At 36.0% G+C, this 25221-nt stretch overlaps 1 protein-coding gene across 1 annotated transcript; it reads left to right on the top strand.

The window, feature by feature from the left end:
* Positions 1–2357: 2357 nt before the first annotated feature.
* On the top strand, positions 2358–23363 carry LOC137024534 (scavenger receptor cysteine-rich type 1 protein M130-like). Its single transcript, XM_067392199.1, has 15 exons — positions 2358–2423; positions 2608–2775; positions 5981–6173; positions 6622–6946; positions 8760–9058; positions 9193–9507; positions 9628–9990; positions 10028–10345; positions 10868–11170; positions 15157–15172; positions 21831–21880; positions 22099–22413; positions 22526–22732; positions 22831–22914; positions 23299–23363. Exons 1-15 carry the CDS (start codon positions 2358–2360, stop codon positions 23361–23363), a joined length of 3087 nt encoding a protein of 1028 aa, XP_067248300.1.
* Positions 23364–25221: the final 1858 nt, after the last annotated feature.

The following is a 25221-nucleotide window of genomic DNA, read 5'->3' as shown; positions in this document are numbered from 1 at the left end:
AGATAAAGGGCTGTGGATTGGCATAAACTAACTTGATCTTGCTGGAGTTTAATGCTGTTTCTAAACGATGTCATGACTGTTAGATGCAGATGTACACAGGGAATCTCTTTGTGCCAAACATTTCTAATGCTCAGCGAAACTGCGCGCTCTGACTCGATATTGTTTCAAGCGGTTTTTACTGTTGTTTTGAAGCGTTTCATATTATCATGGTTTTGCACACTGAAAGATTATTAATAGCATATTATTTTTCTGTCGTATTTATCATATCTTGTTGCCCCATTAAAAAGCTGCACAATACATTTAAAAATAAATGTATTTTAATCTTACATTAATATAAATACATATAATTATATACATAGCTATAAATATAATCTATTTTTTTTCTTCATTTTATAAGAATACAAATAGTAATTTTAAACTTTTTGTTAACATTTGGATTTTATAAAATTACTGTGCAAAGTTTGCTGCTGAATTATATACTTACCTAGTTTATTTATTTATTTATTGTTCAGCTTATGATTATATATTTTTATTCATTTGTTGTTTTCTGGATTGTCAAAGAGTGACCACTAGTTGCACAAATACTGATGTATGGATACAGGCCCCTCCTGCTAATAAATTAATTCAACAAAGGTAACCTCTTTTGCTACATATTTTTAATGGTTTAAATGTGTACTCTACATGTTTGACCACTTATGAACTATCTTTTAGCCTACTACATGCTGTGTACATGACTAATGTGCCCTACCATCACCAATAAATAGATACTATTAGAGCACAAAATTGTTTACAAGAGAACAAATTTCTTCATTGAGTCACTTGATTTTGCTCTCAGAATGCATTTAAATTTAAAATGTAAGCTTTCCTACAGGGGGGCATGTGAACAATTGTAATGGGATGATCAGGTTCAGATATCTAAATCAGAGAATATCATCGGGTGTTTGGTGGGTGGATGATTTATTTTTAACAGTGGATTCAGGTACAACTCAATGCACAGACTTTTTCTTTGTTCAATTTGGATATTGAACATGGGTTGGCGCTCTTTATTTTGAACTCTCAAAGTTCACCAGATCTTTAAAATGTACAAAATTTTCTTTCGGGGGGGCTTGCCCCCGGACCCCCCTAGAGGATGTGTGTCCCCCCCACTTTTCAAACCAAAGTTACACCCTTGATGCAACTAGATTGGCGTTAACCGTCCATTACATTTGTAATAGAGGATAGACTGAAACATGTTGGCAAACTCAACTAATCTGGCAAAATTGTGTAAAGAAGAGTTCACTTTGTATATGAATCTTACTTTGGCGGACTCTGGAGAAGCTGAATGTTTTCAGAGCTGTGTGAGACCCTGATCCCAACCTCGACACCAGATAAACAAGTGCACTGGATGACCACTGCAGTCCAAAAGTGAACGAGACAGAAAGGTGCCGTTTTTTGTCAGAAATCAGCTCTGATGAGAACATTGACAAAATAAGAAACGGACTTAAGAATGATCTCCAGATCAAAGACTCTGATCCGCGATAGAAATGTTTGCGGCATATCCAGCTCTGTTTTGAGAGACAGACTTTTAAGAGAGCAGGATTTGACTTTGGAAAAGTGTGTGCAAATCTGCAGGACAACAGAGCGATTGAAGGATGAGTGACAGAGGACGCTGTGAGAATATAGAGATAAAAGAGCTGTAAACTGCAAGAGAGAAGGATCCCTGTGGCGATGATGGCGCCACTTAAAGCAGAGCTGAATGATCTTCAGTGAAGAGGGATCATCACACCAGTAGACTGCAGCACAGACTGGATTAACAGTCTTGATATTGTCATCAGGAAACCTCAGGATATGCACAGATCCAAGACCACTCAACAGATCTCTGAGAAGATGCCAGACTACAGAGATATGACAGTGAAGTCAATTATATCCCAGGGAAGGACATGTTGCTATCTGACATGCTGAGCCGCTCATACTAACCTGAACATGCATCAGAGAGTTCAGTAGAAATGGAGATTGAAAGCATAAACACGGTTCAGCATGTACATATAGCAGAAGAAAGACTCCAGGCCATCAGAGAGGAAACAAGTGAAGACAGAAAATTGCAAACACTGATCAGATTCATTCAGGAAGGTTGACCATTGAACAAAAAAGACTTGCCAAATGACATTACCACTCTTTTCAGGAGGAACTGAGTGGACAGAGTGAATTGTGTTCAGAGGAGAGAGTTGTAATCCTGACGCTCTCAGAGGTGTCATTGTTCAGCGCATTCACTCACATTTGATCATAGAGGGATTCCTAAGAAGGGCAAGAGAATGTGTTTATTGGTTGGGGATGAATGATCAGATAAAGACATTCATAGAGAAATGTGACATCTGTAGATGGATGTGAAACAGCAGAAGGAGACTCTGTGGTCTCACAAACTACCCAGTAACCCATGGTCTAAGGTGTGGACAGATATATTCACTTTAGACAACAGAAACTACCTGATCACCGTTGATTACCTCTCTGATTTCCAAACCTCACCATGATTGATCAGAGAAACACACCATCACAATGGAGTCCAGCACAGCGATTGTTCAGTAGGAGAACCAGATCTCTGATGCTCATGATAACCTGCTGCAACCAAAGGTCATTCACACTCGACAAGGACGGATTGAAAACAAGAACCGTCAGGCTGCATATTATAACAGACATGCAACAGATCTAGATCCTCTAAAACAAGGAAACAGAGTCCGTGTCCAGCCAGAGGAACAAAACATGGAGAAAAGCGACAGTTGTGAATCCTGTGGACTGCAGGTCTGATGACGTCCAGCTCGACTCATTCTGAGGAGAAACCGCCGACACCTCAGGAGGGACAGAAACACAGTAGAGGAAAAAACAGAGACTTGTTGGTGAACAGAGACAGTGTGACAGACTCAAACAAAGCACAGACACTCCTGTTGTTTCTATAACAAAGTCTGGAAGAAAAGTGATTAGACCTCACTGCCTGAAAGACTATGTTCAGTAATACTCACCTCCATGCTCCAGGAAATTTAGTTGGTATATTTGTTCACCTGCAGTTAGAGTTTGTATTCATATGTGCCAACTGAAAAAAAGAAAAAGGGTGGAAAAGATACAGTAAAGACAACACTTTATTTTGTTATAAGAGTTTATTAATTGAAGAAAATATGTATTAGAATGCATTAAGGAGACATTACAAATGTTGTCTTACTGAAATTGCAGTGTTAATACAATAAGAATTTTATCTTGTATAATTTTCAGTCAATACAAAGTATATGTTAATGTATACATGCTGTTCTGAGTTACATTCCATTAAGTTCTGTTTATTGGTGAAACTTTTTTATGCTGAAAATATATTTTACTAATACGAGGAACAAACCTGTATCTGTTATGAGATTTTTTTTATTATGTAATACTAAATGTTTCTTATAGAATGAAGCATCAAAGTCGCATGAAAAGACCAAATATTCAAGATTACAGGGCAAATTTAAAGTTTGTCAGTGAAAAACCTGATATTAAATCACTCTTGCTAAAGATGACACACTGTTAGCCCTGATAAGTTGAATTTACTTAAAAAATTTGAGGAAACTGGTTGCCCTAAAAAAATTAAGTAATGATTAAGTAATGTGAACTTAATAATTCAAGTTCATTTAACTTAAAATGTTTTGTAATATTAATTACTTTGTAGTTATTACAACTAGTATATTTAAGTTCAATGTACTAAGAAAGTTAACTTGCCACCAATCAAAATTCATCCATGCCTCCCATCATGCATTGCTGCATGAATAAATTATGAGCTGAATTGTCTTAGTAATTTCTTTATTCTCACTATTTAAATTTTGCTGTTTTTCTGTGACTTTTTAGCAGCTTGTTTTCTAATGTTCAGAGTTGATCTGTTTATCAGAACATGTTGCTTGTCACCGTCGTTGAGATTCACAGGCTGATTCTTGATGTCTGTATGTGCCTAAAATATATATATATATATATATATATATATATATTTTTTGTGATAAGGACAACTTAAAAAAAATATATATATTATAGAAGTTGATCATCTGCTGTAGAATCACAGTGCTGCTGTAATCAATAATGTAACTCTAACTCAGAGATTGGACTCTAAATGAGTTCAGTGATTCAGATCAAATAATGATTAAGTGATTACATAACCAACACCACCTGATCATCTTTTAACGTTGCTTGTCTGGTTGGTTTTATTGCAGTTAAAACTGCCCAAACAAAATCTAATATTAAGAAGTTAAGGGTCAACAGCTCAACTAAAACAAACCCTGACCCTCGATGATGGTAACTTAAAAATTGTGATTTTCTCCTTTGGTGAAAAACTATAAAAAGGTAAATGTTAGGAAAAAATGTCTGTAGAACAGCCAAAACAAATGTTCCAACTGCTCATCAACAGCTCCTTGAATTCACACACACTACGACAAAATGGCGTCATTACCTGCCGCAAACCAGTGTGAAGGAGGCGTGGTCAGGAGAAAAACTTCATAATTTAAGTGCATTTAACTTATATTTATTAACACATTCAAATACACCCACAAATTAGTAGAATTTACTTATATTTTATAAGTAATGCAACCAAACTTAAATATTTTAAGTATATTGTAATTATATTTTTAAGTAAATATAAAATCCGGGCTAAGAGTGCATTCTGTCGCTCTGTGCATAGACTATAGTCTGTTACAACAGCAGATAAAGTGTAAATTAATGTGCAGTGAAAATGAGCTCTACATGAAACAAGTTACTTATAAATGTTGCTATAAGAGAAGAAAAACCATTGATTTCTGTCCTGAAACATGTTCACACTCCTTCATGCTCAACACAGGGACAGACCCTTGTAGTCTTCAATAAGAGGTGTTTTACTGCCATCTGCTGGACAAATACAGCATTGCAGCATTAAACATGTTTATTGATGTTGTTTATTATTCTCTAAGGTTTACTTATTTATGTAGATAATATTTAATTTATTTAAAAACACTTCTGTTTATACTATAGTTTATACTACACTCTAAAAAATGCTGGGTTAAAAACAACCCAAGTTGGGTTGAAAATGGACAAACCCAGCAATTGGGTTGTTTTAACCCAGCGGTAAGGTTAAATGTTTGCCCATCCTGCTGGGTAGTTTTATTTAACTCAACTATTGTTTAAAAATTACTGTATTGCTTAATTAAAATTTACCCAAAGTATGTTGTAAATGAACATTTATTAATGTTCAACGAATAATTATTAAACAATAAACATTTATTAAATTGCTTATTAATAAATTTATATGAATAAACTATTAAACTATTAAATTTATATTAATAAAATATTAAAGCTTATTAATAAACATTCACCTTTTGTTTATTATTGTTGCCTCTAATTGCATCTGGTTTTTAATTTCCCGACTATTTTGGGTTCATTTTAAGCTAGCCATATAGCAATTTTTAAACAATAGTTGGTTTAAATAAAACTACCCAGCAGGTTGGGCAAACATTTAACCCAACCGCTGGGTTTGTCCATTTTCAACGCAACTTGGGTTGTTTTTAACCCAGCATTTTTTTAGAGTGTATAGTGTAATCAAATATTTTACAATAAAAGAACAAAGCTGTAAAATCCATGTATAGCATACTTTATCCAGAAACAATAAGATTAAAATAATTAATGAAAAAAGTTCTACTTCTACTAAGTTACAATTGTCAGTAAGTGATCAGACTTACAGAAACAGTCATCAGTGTTGTATGTTGTGTGTGCAGATCCAGGCTTTGATGCTGAATATAACCTGCAGTGTTTCTCTCTCAATCTCTTTAAGTTTAGTGTGACTTTATCTCCACGCTGACATATGACTGACACGAGTCTGTCCTCAGTGAAGTGTCTCTTCACGCTGGAGGAGGAGTCCCGCTCATCAGCGCTCACACTTTATTGATATATATGGAGAAAATAAAAATGCTGCTTTCTGATTTGTCAGTGATTGTGTTTGATGATTTCCTCTGTTGTGTCTAATAAGGTAACAGTGAGTGTCATTGGCAGCTGTGAGAGTCTCTCTCTCTTTAGGGGACTGACAGGAGCCAGTTTCTTCAGTGTGTTTGAGGGAGCAGAAGGAGAAACAGAGTCAAACAAACAGTGTGTCGAGCAGAAGAAGATGGAGGGATGTCTGACACTCGTTTTACTCTCCTCTATAGTCACTCTAACAACATCTGGTGAGTAAAAAAAAGATTGTAAAGATGTGAAATTGTACATGTGTAATTAAGCAGTTTATCTATGATGGCATTAGACCACTAGAAACTGAATAGAGGCCTGTGTAATATAAATAAGCTCTTGTGACACTAGATTATTCATTTATTAATTATATTTGATAAATGATTTTAACTTTTACAGCTTTCACACTGGTCAGCTGGTGTTGTGTTTAGTTGTGCTATAGAAATAAAATTGACATTGACATTGAACTTTTACAGCCAACCAATTTAATGATGACAAGATTATTTGTAATATACTCTTATGCAGCTTTAGTTGTCAAGTTTGTAATATTTTTTGTATTTAACAGTTTTTTTATGTATATATCTCATGTTTATTGACTTTGTACTCTACAGATGACTGTATGTTCTACTTCTACTGTGGTTAAACTCTTTCTCTCTCTTTCATGTACAGATTTGGAGACTGTTAGGTTAGTTGATGGTAACAGTCCCTGCAGTGGTCGAGTGGAGGTTCTTCATGCTGGTCTGTGGGGAACAGTGTGTAGTTATAACTGGGATAAGACTGATGCTGCAGTGGTGTGTAGAGAGATAGGATGTGGAGAGGCTCTAGAGGCTGTGAGTAAGGCTCACTTTGGACAAGGATCAGGACCAATCTGGATGGATTATGTGGCTTGTAGTGGATCAGAGTCAACACTGAAGAACTGTGGATCATTAGGATGGGGTGTTCATAATTACTGTGGTCATTATCAAGATGCTGGAGTCAAATGTTCAGGTGAGCTGCTCCATACATCATCATGTTAATTAATCTCTGATCAGACCTCCAAATGTATCGTACATGCAATTTAAAATTATTCAGTGTCATTTAAAACCCCAATTACAGAAAAGTTGGATTATTTTGTAAAATGCAATAAAATTAAGAATCAGTGATTTGTTGATTCTCTTTAACATTTATTTAACTGACAAAAGTACAAAGAAAAAATTTTCATTGTTTTCACTGAACAACTTTATTGTTTTTTGTAAGTATAAACAAATTTTGATTTTGATGATGTAACACACTCCAAACAAACTTGGGACAGAGTCATGTTTCCCACTGTGTCACATCACCTTTCCTTTCAATTACAATATTTAATCATTTGGGAATTGAAGGATACTAATTGTTCCAGTTTTGCAAGTGTCATTTTTACCCAATCTCTCCTGATACAAGACTTCTGCTCAACAGTCTGTGATCGTCGTTGTCTGATTCTCCTCTTCATGATGCTGTACATTTTCAATAAGAGACAGATCTGAACAGCAGTCAGTAAAGCACATCTCTTCTATGGTCTAGAAACCACTCTGAGCACGTGCAGAATGAGGCCTGGTGTTGTCTTGCTTCCCAGGAAACATGTGATCTTGATGGCAGTTTATGTCTCTGTACAATCCCAATATTCTCCATGTCAGTGATTCCTGCACACATATGAAGTCACTCATGCCGTTTGCACTGATGCTCCTCCATACCATGACAGATGTTTGATTTTGCACCTGTCGCTGATGAAAGTCTGGATGGGACTTTCGTCTTTGGGACTGAGAACCTGATTTTTTCAAAATGCCATCCCTTTTTTTCCAAAAACAAGCTTAAACATGGACTCATCTGACCACATGTAGCACATTTCCATTGTCTTGTAGATCATCTGAGATGAATTCGGGCCCAGAGAACTCACCGCCATCTCTGCACTGAACAGATTTCTACAAGCTTTCTCCTCGTGTAACAGAGATTCAAGATGCTTTTCTTGAAGCAGCAGCAGACTGTGTTCAGTGACAGGTTTTCCAAAGTATTCCTGAGCCCATGTGGCTATATTTAACACAGTAGAATGATGATTTCTAATGCAGTGCTGTCTGAGGGGTCAAAGGTCACACACATTCAACTGAGGTGTCCTATACCTTGCCCTAGATTTCTCTGAATAGATACCCTGAATCTTTTTACAATATTATATATGCTAGGTGGTGAAAGACATAAATACTTTGCAATCTTGCTTTAAGACATGTGATTTTTGAATTATTTGACAATTCTCTCATGAAATTTGGTACAAAGTGGAGAGCCGTGACCCATCTTTGCTTGCAAAGACAGAGAAGCTCTTTTACACCCAAATATGATCCCCTGACCTGTTACCAATTCACCTGCTCACTGTGAACTGTTTTAAAAACAGTGTAACTTGGATATTATATAATCTTTTCAATTTTATTTACGTTTTTTAAGTGTGTTACAGCATCAAAATTAAATTTGTTATATTTACGAAATACAATTATGTTGGTCAGCAGAAACATCAGAAATCTTTTCTTTGTACTTTTGTCAGTTAAAAAAGATTCAAGAGGATTAACAAATTACAGATTTTGGTTTTTATTGAATTTTACAAAATGTCCCAACTTTGGAGCTTTATATTCAGAGCAATTCATAAGAAATTATTTGATGATTAGCATTTACTTTCATCTATTACAAAAATCCATTATTAATTAAAGGACTTTCTGTTGTTTTATGTCTATATCACAATCATAATGACATATAGTTTTCTCTGTTGTATAAATATAATCAGAAACCATAAACTACGGAAGGTCAAGACTTGTGGACGGATCTCACCTGTGCTCTGGGAGAGTGGAGATGTATTTTGGAGGACGATGGGTTTCAGTGTGTGCTGCTGCCTTTGACCAGCAGGATGCAGAGGTTGTGTGTCGAGAGCTGGACTGTGGGATTCCTGTACAGGTGCTGGGAGAAGATGCTTTTGGAAAAGGAAAGGGTCAGATTGGATCAAAAGAGATTCAGTGCACAGGAAGTGAATCACACATTCGACGCTGTAAATCATCATCTTTACATAATATAAATTGCACCCATGACAACGACGTTGGACTGATTTGTTCTGGTAAAATGTCAAAGTTCAGCCTTTCAATAGAGAAATCTAATTGTTAAACTAGAATGTAATTATCTGATCGGTTTCTTCTTGGTTTGATTTGCATGTTTCATCATCTGTTTAACTAAACTTTGTTCTTTGTCCAGGTTACACTGACCTCAGACTGGTCAATGGTCCTGACATCTGTTCTGGTCGAGTTGAGCGTCAGTACTTCAGTAAATGGGGCACAGTGTGTGATGCATGCTGGGATATGAGAGCTGCCAGTGTCCTCTGTAGACAGCTGAATTGTGGGATTGTTGTGTCTGTTGTGGGATCAGACTGGTTTGGAGAGGGAAGTGGTGAAATCTGGGCTGATGTGTTTGATTGTGACGGGAATGAAACAAAACTCTCAGAATGTTCCATCTCTTCATGGAGTCGAGCTGAATGTTCTCATAGACGAGATGTTGGAGTCATCTGCTCTGGTAAACTTATTTGACACTGAGACCATTATGGTACCAAAAACTCTCTGTATAATATATAAACACTATTTCACTATATTCTGAATTTACTTATTTTAGTAAAACATGACATCTTCTCCATAGGTTCCTCTCTGGCTGTTCATGATGGTCTGGTGCGGTTGTCTGGAGAGAGACAGTGTGAGGGGGAGGTGGAAGTTTCCATCCATCAGGTCTGGAGGAGAGTTCTGCTGGACTCCTGGAGTCTCACTGAATCCTCTGTGGTCTGCAGACAGCTGGGCTGTGGCTCTGTGCTGAACTTCTCCGGCTCCTCTTCATCCAGTCCTGAACACAGTCATGAGTGTGTGACGGGCTTCCAGTGCTCTGGGAGTGAAGCTCATCTGGGGAACTGCAGCTCTCCACAAACTCTCAACTGCAGCTCCACACAACAGCTGTCAATCACCTGCCTTGGTGAGAAGAGCAACATCTGGGCAGATTCTTCAGTTGTTAGTGATCACTAATGTGTTTCTCTTTCTCTGAATATCAGGTCGCGGGTCCATCAGGCTGGTGGGTTCTGGGGGAGACTGTGCAGGGAGGCTGGAGGTTTTTCACAGCGGCTCCTGGGGGACAGTGTGTGATGACTCCTGGGATATTAAAGATGCCCATGTGGTGTGCAGACAGCTGCAGTGTGGAGTGGCCCTCAGTAACCAGCAGGTACCAGCCTGGTTTGGTCCTGGTTCTGGACCCATATGGCTGGATGAGGTGGAGTGTGAGGGGAATGAGACGTCCCTGTGGAGCTGCTCTTCTCCAGGCTGGGGAAAACATGACTGTCAACACAAGGAGGATGTAGGAGTCGTGTGCTCAGGTAAACAGTAAAGTAATGTAAATGATTTTCAAAGATACATTTAATTGTTTTTCACAAAATAGCCCATGATAATGTACAGCTGGTCATTTTTAAATAACTCCAGGATGATCAGGAGCTGATGGGTCTAGTATCATCTTAAAGGAGTTTATTTTTCAACTATGACTGTATGACTGCAATGTCAGTCTGATATAATGTGTTGCCATGGATGATGATCTTTTTTTTTTAAATGTTTTTATTGACCAAGCAGAATCAAGTAGTATATTTTGTATAATATATTATGCATCTGTAAATATACACTGTGTACATGATATCAGTGTTTGCAGCATACATTAGACTTGTATTAACCAGTTATTTTTAGGTGATATTTTTGGTTTAGCAAAACCTGGATTGCAGTGGTTTTAATACACAACTTTTTCCATATTTTTTGTATATGTAGCATTTTTGTTATTTATTTATTTTTTTTTTACAATTCTCATCAATAATTTATTTAGTTGAAGTTGATTCTCATCCTTCTCCATCTAGAGTTTAAAGAGATCAGGTTAACTGAGGGCTGTGAAGGGAATGTGGAGGTTTTCTACAATGGATCCTGGGGTAATGTGTGCTGGAATCAGATGGAAACAGACACAGTGAGTCTGATCTGTCAAGAGCTGAACTGTGGAAGATCTGGTGTTTTGTCTGATTCTACACCAAGAGTGAAATCAGCTCCTAACTGGATGGATGAAGTGAAATGTCGACCACATGATTCAAATCTGTGGCAGTGTCCATCTTCACCCTGGGGACAGAATGACTGTAATGAAGATGAAGTGGCCAAAATCACCTGCTCAAGTGAGATGATATTTAAATGATGATCTCAACAGTCAGGTTTCTTTAAAAACAATGTTTATAATGTGGTGAGTAAACTCTTTCTGGAAAACTAAACTGAGCTGATGGAAAGAGCCTAAAATTTATGAGTTTTAAATTATTTTTCACACTGATGATGTTTCACTGAGAGATGTTTTCAGAATCAGATTCAGAAATTGCTTCATTGCCAAGTGTACTTGCACACACAAGTAATTTACCTTGGTATTGAAGCTTCCAGTCAGGGGCGTAGCAGCCATTTTAAAAGTGGGGGGGACAGCTGTATGGTGATGTGACCCAAAGCTGATATTCATAATAATAAATTCTAAATAGAATACCAATTGGCATTTTACAGCACCCTAGTGGCAATTTTGGGAACATGCCGTGATAGCTTACAGGAACCTATTTTTGTGAAATCATCCTCAAAATTTAAAAATACTGCAGGACTTTGAGACCAATGTGAGACCATCTATACTTTATTTAGATAAAGATATTTTATGATATTTAAAATATTTCAGTTGCACTACATTTGAACAATAACTTTTCTTACTTCTTAATAGTTGTGTTAAATGAGTATACAGATTACATCTACAGTAATTTTATACAGCATACATTTTATGAAAATATATCAATAACACCTAAAAAAATATATTTACAAGTTTTTAATATTTTCAAGATCGAAGTGAGATTTTTAATCAAAACTTCCAAACTGAATTATACATTAATATACATTAATTAATATAATTATAATTATACATTAATTAATACAGTAGTTAACACTATTGGAACACACAGCCTTTATACATAAAACTAATTTTATTTAACAGTTTGAACATAAAATAGAAAATGTTATCTTTTTTTTCTAGCGATTATCGTTGATTTGATTACACAGATCCTATTTAAACTGAGCTGACCTAGACAATGACGTCTCTGCATTCAATAATTAAATGCCTTAAACTGGAAATTCAGTGTTTAATCTTGTCATTATAAATTACTCTATTCTCCTATTTGATACTGTTCAGTGCTTTGACACAATCTGTATTATTAAAAGCACTAAATAAAGGTGATTGATGGTTGATCTTTTGTTTTAAGGAATTAAATTGATGTGTAATTCCTTAAAATGTTGGCAAGCAGTTCCAATTAAGAAAACACTGCCTTAAAATAGTCAATCTGCTTTTTTTATACAAATCGCACCTGTACACATTCTGGAGAGGTTGAGCAACTGTCCCCTCTCTGTCAGTGACGTCACAGCCTGCCTTTCCTACAGACCAGTTAGGACATAAAGTAGAATATTTACATAAAGTATAAAAATATATATATTTTAAATTTGATAAAGTATTTTAAGATATTCGGTGCAAAACAATTTTGATTTATTGTGAAAGGATAATTCTACTCCGCGAGCAGCACGTTGGCAACAAAAGACAGAAGAAACCAATAATTTGTTACGTCCCATTTAGCAGACGCTTTTATACAAAGAGACAAGTAGGAGAGCATTTAACACACTGAATCCGGCGCGTGACGAGGTTCATACGGGTTCTGTTGTCTTTTGACGTTACAGTAACAGTTAGTTTAAATCATAACATGAAAACTTTATTGCGTGATTCGTGTCATTGCAACATACTGTAACATACTTACAGTGTGTGTTTGAAAAAAGGATGTAATCGTCCTTTGCTTTTTTCTGGGGTGCATTTTATCCCAGACGGCCTGATAGCAAAGTGAATGAACGAACGAAAACTCACAACAGCAACAAGAGATTTGAAGCTCATAGCAGACGCGCCCAAGAGATGATTCGCTCTGTGATTGGCTGAATGTTAGTTCACTCAAATCTAAGTAACAAATCAGAGAACACTGCCGGTGCCGGAAATATTCACGCTGAATTCCAAAAAATAAAAAATAGCAGGGGTCAGAATCATCTGTTTCTAAAAGTGCGGGGGACGTGTCCCCCCCTATGGAAGGCCATGAGGGCCAAATACACGTGAAATTTAACACGTCAACAACACGGTAAATACGTGTATTTCACGAGTATTTAACGCGTATTTGAAATATATATGAAATGTATATGAAAAATCAACGCGTTAAATTGGTGTATTTGACGTGTACTTCACGCGTGAAGTACGCGTTAAATACGCGTGAAATACGCGTTAAAAATCAGTTTGAACGGGTCATTGTCATTGGCTGCTGAGAACTTGGGTCAAACCATTTCTGTGAGCTTAAGGGGGTGTACCATTCATTTACTAAGATGCCACCATTTAACATGCTAGATCAGCTTATTCTGCCTTTTTATTTGGTTATTTTTGTATAATCTTTAGAAATAATATATTTAAATTGCAGTTTAATGAAAAAATAATTTAATTTTCCCACTTATGCCTTTTTTTCTTTTTACAACGCCCTTACCTTTACTGACAATAAAATGCAGCATTATAAGCTCACTGAATGTGAGTATGCTCTCATATGACCTGCAAAGTTTTTTCTCAGGTGTGTGTTGGGGTGGGGACACATAGGCTAACTGAGATGTGTGACTAGAGATGATAGACCTGCTACACAGTTTTGTTCTAAAAGCATCGTAAGCCTAAGTTGATCGTAAAAACGATCGTACGAGTGATCTTAATATTAAGGTCTGTTTCCCAAAAGCATCGTAACTTAAGTTGCACTTGAAAATGATCGTAGATCTACGAGTGCTCTGGAGTAATCGTTAAGCCCTAAGTGCATCGTAAGAAGACAGAGTTATGAGGTCACCTACAGGACAACCGGCAGATTACACCTTTATTCAAGTGCAATGTGTATAACATAGCTAAGGTTTTGACTGTATTCCTCTTAAATCCTCTTTGTTGTTTAATATGAAAAGAAAACGGAAGAAAATAAAAAATAAAAATACACATGATGTCATAAATAGTGCTGATAAAACATGTCTGCAATAAAAAAATTGTCTGTACACCTGTAGAAATTGGCTAGATGAAGTACATAATTTGTACTACTGTCACCCTATATACCCTTTATATAGGCTTTATATAGGCCTACCACCTATGGCCTAAAGCTCTATGAAATACTATAGGAGTTCTTCCAAGTGTTTCTGAAGTGACTGACTTTTTTCAACTATAAACTAAATTTTAAAACATAAACAAGTTTAGATATTAACTTCAAAAACACTGAATCACAGTTTGATTGATTTCACACACACACACACACACACACACACACACACATATACACATATATATACCAAAAATTATTCAGACACTTTGACCTGACCATGTTTTGCTAAAGTGTTATTTGAGATCTTGTCATATTTTACTACCATTAAAAAAAAAAAAACTATAGTGAATAATTTGTAATAATGAATGAAATGTTCAAGGTGTCTGAATAAATTGTGGTTTGACTGTGTGTGTATATATATGAAGACTTCAGATGCAAAAGCCTCTAAGTGCCATCTGAAATTTTCTTATAAAATGAACAGTTTTATCAAGCTTGTAGGCCTATGTTTATGTTCAGTTATTTCACATTAATGGAAAAGAAAATGACCTATTAATTGCCATTAAAGTGAAATTACTGAACCTAAACATACAAGCTTGATAAAAATGCTAATTTTAGAAGAACATTTCAGACGGCACTTATAGGCTTTTGCATCTGAAGTCTTCACATATATATATATAGCTTAAAGAAATCGTCTGAAAATTACATCTTTGTTTAGCTCTACCTCCTCCAGAAGAACATTAATTTAATCTTTTTGAAAGGTATCTTTATTTATTTATTTATTTATTCTAAACCATTCTAAACGTTAAAGGATACGATTTTATAAGGTAATATTCAGCACTTGAGAAACGGACAGCGACTCTTAAGTAGCACGTAGAGCGCGTTTTCGCACGTTCATGTTAAGGGCATTTTTGGGAAACGCACGTGGAATTGCAGCGAGCGTTCGTAACCTCGCACGAAAGCGCTCTTAAGAGCTATAAGATACATCGTTATTGGAAACCCAGCCCAGGGCAATTCCACGTGCGTTTCCCAAAAATGCCCTTAACATGAACGCGCGAGAACGCGCTCTACGTGCTACTTAAGAGTCGCTGTCCGTTTCTCAAGTGCTGAATATTACCTTATAAAATCGTATCCTTTAACGTTTAACCTAATAATCGTCACCTGATGTGGTTTAAAATAAATAAATAAAGGTACCTTTCAAAAAGATTAAATTAATGTTCTTCTGGAGGAGGTAGAGCTAAACAAAGATGTAATTGTCAGACGATTTCTTTAAGCTATATATATATATATATATATATATATATATATATATATATATATATATGAAGACTTCAGATGCAAAAGCCTATAAGTGCCGTCTGAAATGTTCTTCTAAAATTAGCATTTTTATCAAGCTTGTATGTTTAGGTTCAGTAATTTCACTTTAATGGCAATTAATAGGTCATTTTCTTTTCCATTAATGTGAAATAACTGAACATAAACATAGGCCTACAAGCTTGATAAAACTGTTCATTTTATAAGAAAATTTCAGATGGCACTTAGAGGCTTTTGCATCTGAAGTCTTCATATATATACACACACAGTCAAACCACAATTTATTCAGACACCTTGAACATTTCATTCATTATTACAAATTATTCACTATAGTTTTTTTTTTTAATGGTAGTAAAATATGACAAGATCTCAAATAACACTTTAGCAAAACATGGTCAGGTCAAAGTGTCTGAATAATTTTGGTTCCAAATTTGTATCAATTTTACTGGTAGTCCACTGTATGAAGAATTTTTGGGCATAATATGTCACAGTTTACTTTATTTTGTCATTCTCACTTACATAAATTAACCATAGTGTCTATATTTAACTTAAATTAATTATAGTTTATATATATATATATATATATATATATATATATATATATATATATATATATATATATATATATATATATATATGTGTATGTGTGTGTGTTTGTGTGTGAAATCAATCAAACTGTGATTCAGTGTTTTTGAAGTTAATATCTAAACTTGTTTATGTTTTAAAATTTAGTTTATAGTTATAGTTATAGTAAAGTCAGTCACTTCAGAAACACTTGGAAGAACTCCTATAGTATTTCATAGAGCTTTAGGCCATAGGTGGTAGGCCTATATAAAGCCTATATAAAGGGTATAGGGTGACAGTAGTACAAATTATGTACTTCATCTAGCCAATTTCTACAGGTGTACAGACAATTTTTTTATTGCAGACATGTTTTATCAGCACTATTTATGACATCATGTGTATTTTTATTTTTTTATTTTCTTCCGTTTTCTTTTCATATTAAACAACAAAGAGGATTTAAGAGGAATACAGTCAAAACCTTAGCTATGTTATACACATTGCACTTGAATAAAGGTGTAATCTGCCGGTTGTCCTGTAGGTGACCTCATAACTCTGTCTTCTTACGATGCACTTAGGGCTTAACGATTACTCCAGAGCACTCGTAGATCTACGATCATTTTCAAGTGCAACTTAAGTTACGATGCTTTTGGGAAACAGACCTTAATATTAAGATCACTCGTACGATCGTTTTTACGATCAACTTAGGCTTACGATGCTTTTGGGAAACGCTGCCCAGGTTAGTAATATAATTTTAAAATATAGATTTAAACGGAGCGCAAGCTCAAACCCTTTGTGACATACTGGATCGAAAATATGTAAAATAAGTTATTTCTGGTCGACTAGTACTAGTTCATTTAAGCCATTGGTGACTAATCACATTTAAATTCATTTAATTTCTTAAATACTGGAGAGAATAAACCATATTAATGAGCGTTTACGCAATATAGCAAGGGCACGCATAAACCTTGCATTGAGAACTGGCAAAAGTAATGATTATGAAACTGGCAAAAAACAGCAAGGAGACATTTTAATTGTTTACTAATAAAACAAAAATTGACATTGCTGACTCTCATCATTTCCGCAGAGATGCACATTTCATTCGGATAGGCCTACATAATCAGAGAGTAGCCTATTTCTTTTCGCTTTGAATTATTTCGTTTAAAAAACACATATATTAAAAGGCTATATTCTGTTCTAATTCAATTCGGTAAATTAATATTTGATTAAAAAATTATTGAATTAGTAAATATTTTTTTTTGTGCATCGATGTTGCGCTGTAGATTAGTTAAAGCTTGCTCGCACAGGCAATTCAGCCGATTTAATTTGATTTTCCGTCATATGAAATGCATATCTATCTGCAGTGCGGCCTTTCTGCAGTTATTTACATAAATATAGCATATATATTAAGGTTAAGATCCAGAACAAAAATGAAACTGGCACGAATCTTTTGCTATGTGTTTGATAACGCACATGCAGTACCCAGAATCTACAACAATCTATTATGCCACATTAAAGAGCGCCAAAACGGTATTTATTGCTTGAATTTCTTAATGAAATGGACAGAATTTTAAACCTGAGTCTTTGTTCCATATCAAAAGCAACACAAAGCTTTAAGCCTTTTGCAATTTATTGAGTGGGAGGTGTCAACTGAAAAAGGCATATAGCCTGGGATTCGATATTGGTCTTATGAATATGACCAAAACAGCAAGGAGACATTTTAATTGTTTATTAATAAAGTAATGTTTTCTGAATCGGTGTCGGCTCCAAAGATGAAGTTGACATTGGCTCTCCTCGTCTCCTCATGGACGCGCTTAGAGAGAGAATGAGCATTCCATTCGGTTTATTCTACATAAACAGAGTAGCCTATTGATTAAAATTAAGATACAATTTTACAAAACGAAATTCACTTTAAAGAAAGGCTTTCTACAAAACAAAACTTAAGTGAATTTCGTTTTGTAAAAATTGTATCTTAACTTGAATCAATGTTTCATCAACCAATTGCCTGGATTTAATAAATAAGAAGCAAAATATAGCAGAAAATATAATCCTGACATAGATGCGCGGGCGCGATCACTCGCAGGTGAACTGGAGCGTGCCTTATAGGCTAAATGATCCGAAACTCAGCATATAGGCTGCTTGCCTCACATACATGAGAAATATACAGAAAGCGTGAAATGTCTACTTTTAAACGAAATAATTCAATAGGCTACTCTCTGATTATGTAGGCCTAATCGAATGAAATGTGCATCTCTGTGGAGATGATGAGAGTCAGCAATGTCAACATCTTAGCAGCCGACACTGATTCAGAAAACATTAGTTTATTAATAAACAATTAAAATGTCTCCTTGCTTTTTTTTTTTTTTTTTTTTTTTTTTTTTTTGCTACTTTTATAATCATTACTTTTGCCGGTTCTTAATGCAGGGTTATATCTATATAGTAGGCTACCCAAGACTCCACAGAGTCATATAGATATTGCGTAAACGCTCATTAATATGGTTTATTCTCTCTAGTATTTAAGAAATTATATGAATTTAAATGTGATTAGTCACTAATGGCTTAAATGAACTACTACTAGTCGACTAGAAATAATTTATTTCACATAGTTTTGATACAGTATGTCACAAAGGTTTGAGCTTGCGCTCCGCACCCTATTCTGACACAAACACAGAGGGAGCGTCTACATTATTATCAGGGGCGTCGGACTGGGGGGGTAAAGGGTACCGAGTACCCAGGGCCCGAGGCAGGGGGGGGCCCTTAGAAGTCAGTTTTCTATACATACATATACATGCACTAACATTTGTATAGCATTTATTTACAAATAAAAAAGTTGCTGTGCAAAACTAAACTTGTAGTTAGGCACTGGTTTGGTATAAAAAAAAGTCATTTTCATGCTGTGCAGGGCCCCACCACCCCTCTCGAATCAATGTAAATGGTACGACCCGCAGGTCAGGTGCTTCTGCGGACCTGCGGTGATTCGTGAATCAGTTAATGAGAGAGGAGCTGGAGTTAGCCGTGATATGAACTAGGAAGACAGGGGAAGAGTCATGTCTTTCCTTAAGAAAGGAAAATCAGGGGCTCAAAAACGAAAAGAAAAGAAGATTAAAGAGAGAAAGGCAAATGAGGGCAAGCAGTTGCTCACTCAGGTTTTTGAAAAGAAAGGTGAGCTACAAATGCATCATCGAGCATTGACATTGTTTTAACATAAATATCTACTCCAGGTAGAATAGCATACATTTATGTTCGTACTCTATTTGAATAATATACCAATACTTTATAGAGCAAACAATATTTCTGAGTAAATAACGGAGTGAGAAGCAGACGGAGGCGGAGCTGGAGCTCAACACACTGCCACTCCAGGCAGCTGCGCAGCTTGTCTCCTTTTCTGCTGCAGTTCTCCCCAGAGTCAGAACTTTACATGAAACACTGTATATTTCCCTCCATTATCAAAATCTAACACCCGCAAAAACACAGATCGTTAGCGCCTATTTTACCGCATTGTTATGCAAATTAGCTCGCGCACGCTCTTACATTAAGTACAGGATTGTTCTCAGTTTAATGCACATCTTAATGATTGAAAATGACTTATTTTAAAACGTAATGCAAAGACTGAATGTCTAGTTTGGCGGTTAGTGTACCCTGTGATTCTATAGTCTGCATTTATTTTAAACAGACAAATAATCAGTAATTAACTTGTACTTAGCCTACACTTTAAAAAGGGTATTGTGACAATAAAGGATATTTTAGCAAGTTAGTAGTACTTTTGACAATGAAACAAAAATATATTAATCAGAGTGTGGCTTATTTTGTTTACATTTTAAGTGTTTTTATGATAAAAATGCAATACCCCACCCATTGGTATCACTATGGTATTTGGTACAGGGGCCCAGCAAGATGGTTTGTACCCAGGGCCCAAAATTTGGTGCTACGCCCCTGATTATTATCAGTTTAAAATTATATTTGTGTATGACTAAACTGTACTATTTCTTTAGAACAAAACTTTGCAGCAGGTCTATCGACTCAAGTCATATACCAATCTTCTTCAGTGTCCCACCCCAACACACACCAGAGAAAAAACTTTGCAGGTCATATGAGAGAGAGCATACTTGCATTCAGTGAGCTTATAATGCTGCATTTTATTGTCAGTAAACGTAAGGGCGTTGTAAAATAAATAAAATAATAATAAAATAAAAAATGCATAAGTGGAAAAATTAAATCTATTTTTTCATTAAAAAAACAGTTTAAATATATTACATTATACAAAATGACCAAATAAAAGAGCAGAATAAGCTGATCTAGCATGTTAAATGGTGGCATCTTAGGCTCACAGAAATGGTTTGACCCAAGTTCTCAGCAGCCAATGACAATGACCCGTTCAAGCAGATTTTTAACGTGTATTTAACGTGTATTTAACGCGTATTATTATTATTATTTTTTTTTTGCAAGTAGGCCTACAAAACGTTTTTTGCTTGTTTATTTACTCATTTATTTAATAATTCACTTAATTTTATTATCACGGCCACGGGGAATTATGTGGACAACGTGTGACTCAGTGTCCATCATTTTGCGAGCAACTGATGATAAAGAAAAATGCCACGTCGCAATATTGAAAATATTTCCATTTTAAACCATGAAGCAGAGCCAGGTGATATCACACAAACAATGTGCAAACTTTGCGTAAGAGTTATGCGGGTGAAGAAGTCTCAAACTCCAGTCAGTTATTCAGAAACTGAAAGTAAAAACTGACTGAGCTTTTGGCATCCGACGCTGCAATAACGGCGCATATTCTCTTAGAGATAATGTGAGATGAATCTGAATTAATTATTTTCTTAATATTTCTCCTGCGGCCCATAGTGAGAAAAAAATAGTATGTTTCGTGAGACGAGAAGTATTTTGTGTTAAACAAGTTGTTCTTTAAATGAGGAGTAAGATAACTAATATTTTATTGTCCTCGCAGCGCGTCGGTGGTGATGCGCTATGAGATCGCGTGGCAAATAAATTGCAATATTAATTTAATGATAAAAGTATCATGATAATAAGAAAAATAATTCAATAGCCCTGCATGCCCGTCAACTATACGCCACTGTGAAGGGATAAACGGCTTTCGGGCATGGCATCAAATTGATTAACTGTTTTATCCAAATCCACATGCATGGGCCGTTCAGTGTTCAGTACTGCAATGTCTCCTGTCTCCTGCTGTTTCTCATGTGTTTCCAGTCGGCGCAAGCAAGAAATGTTTACTAGACTGTGGACTAGCTTTGACTCTCCGCGCAGCCGAATTTTTTTGACCACAGACGGTGTGCGTTTGCATGCGCCGAACGCGTCTTTCCGCGCTGATGGGCAAAGGAGTAGCCTATCTTTTAGAAAGGCTTGCGCGCTCAACTGTGCGCAAGACGGAGGGGAACGTGGGAAATGAAGTATACCCGGGCCTTAACCGCTCCAAATTGTAGTGGACTGGAGCTGACGACGGATCACATCGAGAAAAAGATGCCCCCCCCCCAATGTCACCCATGCATATAAATATAACAAGACACATCATAACATTTAAGAATAATAAAAAATAAATAGTATAAAGTCAAAATAAACATTTACAGATAATTAACATATTTACAGTATTGTGAATAATAATATGAATGAATAGAACTAAATTAATTTACAAAGATATCGCACTAAACATTTCAAGAGGGAAACAGAAACTGTTCTAGTGATCTGAGGTGCCGTCAGGACTAATGATTCTGTATCCTAATGTTCAGTTGAATTCATTTTTAATCTCAGAGGAGGAAAATCCTGAATCTCCTCAGAGTCGTCTGACCTGTTCTACCTCACCATCTCCTCACCAGAGACAGTGTTCAAGTAAGTTTTTTTGACAATACTTTTACATTTTATTATAAGCCTGTATTTTCCAAATAAATGATTAATATATGTGCATTTAAACAAAAAATTATATGCATTAAAATCTTAATCAAATTCATAATTGTAATTATACATTTAAAGCCATCTTTGTTCAGTTTCAGTATGTTTTGTTGTAAATGTGCTGAATCTGGTCAGTGATGTTGATGTGTGTAATTTAGATAATGTTCCTCTCAGACTGAGTGGAGGGGAGGGCCGGTGCTCTGGGAGGCTGGAGGTGTATCATAACGCTGTGTGGGGCTCAGTCTGTGATGATCTGTGGGACATCAGCGATGCTCAGGTGGTCTGCAGACAGCTGGGTTGTGGAGCAGCACTGAGGGCTGATGGGAATTCAGTCTTTGGTGCTGGTGAAGGTGTTGTGTGGCTGAACAGAGTCGAGTGCAGAGGGAATGAGATTCACCTGTGGGACTGTCCTCTCTCCCTGAAGAACCACACTGACTGCTCCAACAAAGATCACGCTGGACTCACCTGTGCAGGTCACAGAAAATCACTGACCAATATTAGTAATTTTAGTGCTAATAATATTTGTGTATTTAAACCATCATTTGCTTTTATTTGATTTTGAATGTGTTTGTGTCTTTTTCAAAGATTTGCCAGATTTGTCAGTGTCCACTACTCCTGCCACAACAACATCATCTTCTCCTCCAGTTTCTCAGACAGTGAGCTCAACATCAGTCTCTCCTCCACAAACTCCTCCGTCTCTCTCTGTGCTTGTGATTGTACTGGGAGTTGTGCTCTTCCTGCTCTTAGTGCCACTGCTTATACTGATTCAGCAGAACAGAGTGATGAGGAGAGGTAGGAGAGATCCAGAGACTGTCATATTGTGTCTTATTCAGTGTGTGATCAGTCATGTGTTGTGAACTGACAGCAGGTTTGTCTCTCTACACTCACAGCTCTCTCTAAGAGGAGACACAGGAGCACGACTGAGGCCGTTTATGAGGAGATTCATCACAGACACAATCACTTCACTCAGAGGGGTGAGACATGAACCCTGAATCTTATTTAATATGATGAATTAATAAGAGAGTCTGTCAGACACTTGATGTTCATCTATTATTAGACCTGTTAAACCTCCTGCAGAAAACCACAGAGCTGCAGGTGTGTGTGTGTGTGTGTGTGTCAGTGAGTGTCTCTTCCTGTGTGTATTTCTGGAAGGCAGTGAGGAATGGGTTCATGTGAGGATACATGTGTGTTTACTAATAGGCCTCTAAAACATGAGATTTCTGCCTCTAATGCTTTTAAAATGTAAGTAATTAATATTTGTGTTTTCAGTAACAAAATGCTTTCTGATCCAAAGGAAATGAGGATTCAGTCTGTTTGTAATGATGAACATGTTTCTGACTGTTCTGCTCCTTTAACAGGGAGTCTCATCTCTGAAGAACTGCATTCTGGGTATGAAGATGCTGATGAGCTTCTCTCAGGTTAGAGAACTGAAGAATATTCAAAACAACACCTAAAATAAATTATTTGATTTACAAACTCTAAAAAATAGATAAAATGTATTTCACATATTTTACCACTAAATGAAATGTGTTTGAATGTTTCAATTGTTCACAACACTAAAACTTTTCTTACTAGAAAAAGAGTTCAAGACTGTGTATTATGATGATGTCACCAGTGGCTTGAAAGGTCAGTAATTGATCACATGATTCACTCATTACCAGATGATTAAAAAAGCTGAATGGTCTCAAGAACTGCAACAGCATATTTTAAATTTTGTTTCCCAAAATATTAAAAACACTCAAAATATAAACATGTTTTGATGCAGAAGAGATGATGAAGGAAATCACACCGGGATACTATGATGATGTCATCACTGATGGACTGAAACCAGATCGTGAGACAGGTGTCGCTCTGTTATTATTTAATAGGATATGAAATATTTATAATATATTAAATATATATATATATAAAAATGTATATAAATTATATTTTGTATGTGTTTCTCATGTTCAATTTGTAGAAGACACACCTGAGAGTTATGATGATGTCATGACGAGTGGACAGCACTTTAATATTAAAAAAGGTGTTTTTATTTTTATTCTTCTTTTGTTTGTGTGTGTTTAACATAATACCTCTGAAATGATGCTCAGTTCTGATATGATGATGTATCATTTGTTCTGTTTATATCTTCATGTTTATGTAGTGGACACACCGGAGCATTATGATGATGTCATCATTAATGGACAGAGCATTCCAGGTGTAACAGGTGAGTCACACAGAACTGTATTTTATCATCATCCACTAATATTGAACATGTTTCTACCATTAATGAATCATCATGACTTCATCAGGAGTAAATCTAACTGTTGGAGAGACTTTTGACTGCCAGGATCTGATTTAATTATAATTATATGAGTGAAGCCGGTCAGAGCACAACTTTATATAAGGAAGAGGAGAAGGTCATCAGGTTTAGAGGATGTATTGATCAAAATAAGCCGCAGAGATTCAGGTATTTCACAGGTAGAGATCAGTTACAGGCAGTAGAGGCATTAGTCTGGAGCACAAGAAATATAATAAAGGAGAATGAAAATAGTTCGGCATATATACAATAATAAACGTCCATTGGTACATAAAGGCAGTCAAAGTATATTAAATCCTCATCAATAACATTTCTCCATGAAATATACAATCCAAGGGAGGAAAATACGGCATCATGTTGTACATTATAAGCCATAAGCGATCATCTGACATGATAAACTTAACTCCATATATGGATATAATCACGGATAATCGCTCTTCTGATATAAACAGCTTCAATATCAAATCACGGCGCAAACTGATCATTGTAAACCAGAACAGTGAAATACAAACACAAACAGAAGAAATAATCACACATGAACAGCGTCATTCAGCTGGACTAACAGAAACAACAGCTGCAGACATGATTAAACACAAATAACTCAATACCGATCTCAATAAACACAAATAAGACAAACAGGATTACTTGCAGGTCAATGGCGAACACTTTGAGGTGATTCTTCAGCAAATATCACAAATAAACAGCAATAAATGTCCTTTCAGCGATCGGCTCTACAGAGCATTACAGTTCAGCAGCAACAGCAGCTTAAGTCACGTGACTGCTCAGCTGGAAGATGACGTGAATGTCAAAATAAAAGCCCTCGTAAAGGAGCCTTTACAACACTAATAGTGTCAGACAGTCATGAGGAGAAAGAGATCAAGCTTTTCTTCTTTTTTACTTATTTCAATCACAGACAAGTACAATGCAAAAAGTGATCTCATGTTTGAAAGGGTTTCAAAGTATATTGTGAGATCAGTATCAC

This window comes from Chanodichthys erythropterus, chromosome 8 (assembly GCF_024489055.1).
Source record: "Chanodichthys erythropterus isolate Z2021 chromosome 8, ASM2448905v1, whole genome shotgun sequence".
In the NCBI taxonomy this organism is placed as follows: domain Eukaryota; kingdom Metazoa; phylum Chordata; class Actinopteri; order Cypriniformes; family Xenocyprididae; genus Chanodichthys; species Chanodichthys erythropterus.
The sequence above is the reverse complement of the archived record's forward strand: the minus strand, read 5'-3'. Positions and strand labels throughout refer to the sequence as shown.

Coding starts and splice junctions, on each gene's coding strand:
- LOC137024534 (XM_067392199.1), top strand. CDS start 2,358: ATGGATGTGAAACAGCAGAAGGAGACTCTGTGGTCTCACAAACTACCC. Junction 2,776..5,980: donor GTGAATCCTGTGGACTGCAG/GTCTGATGACGT, acceptor GTGTCTAATAAG/GTAACAGTGAGTGTCATTGG. Junction 6,174..6,621: donor AGTCACTCTAACAACATCTG/GTGAGTAAAAAA, acceptor TTTCATGTACAG/ATTTGGAGACTGTTAGGTTA.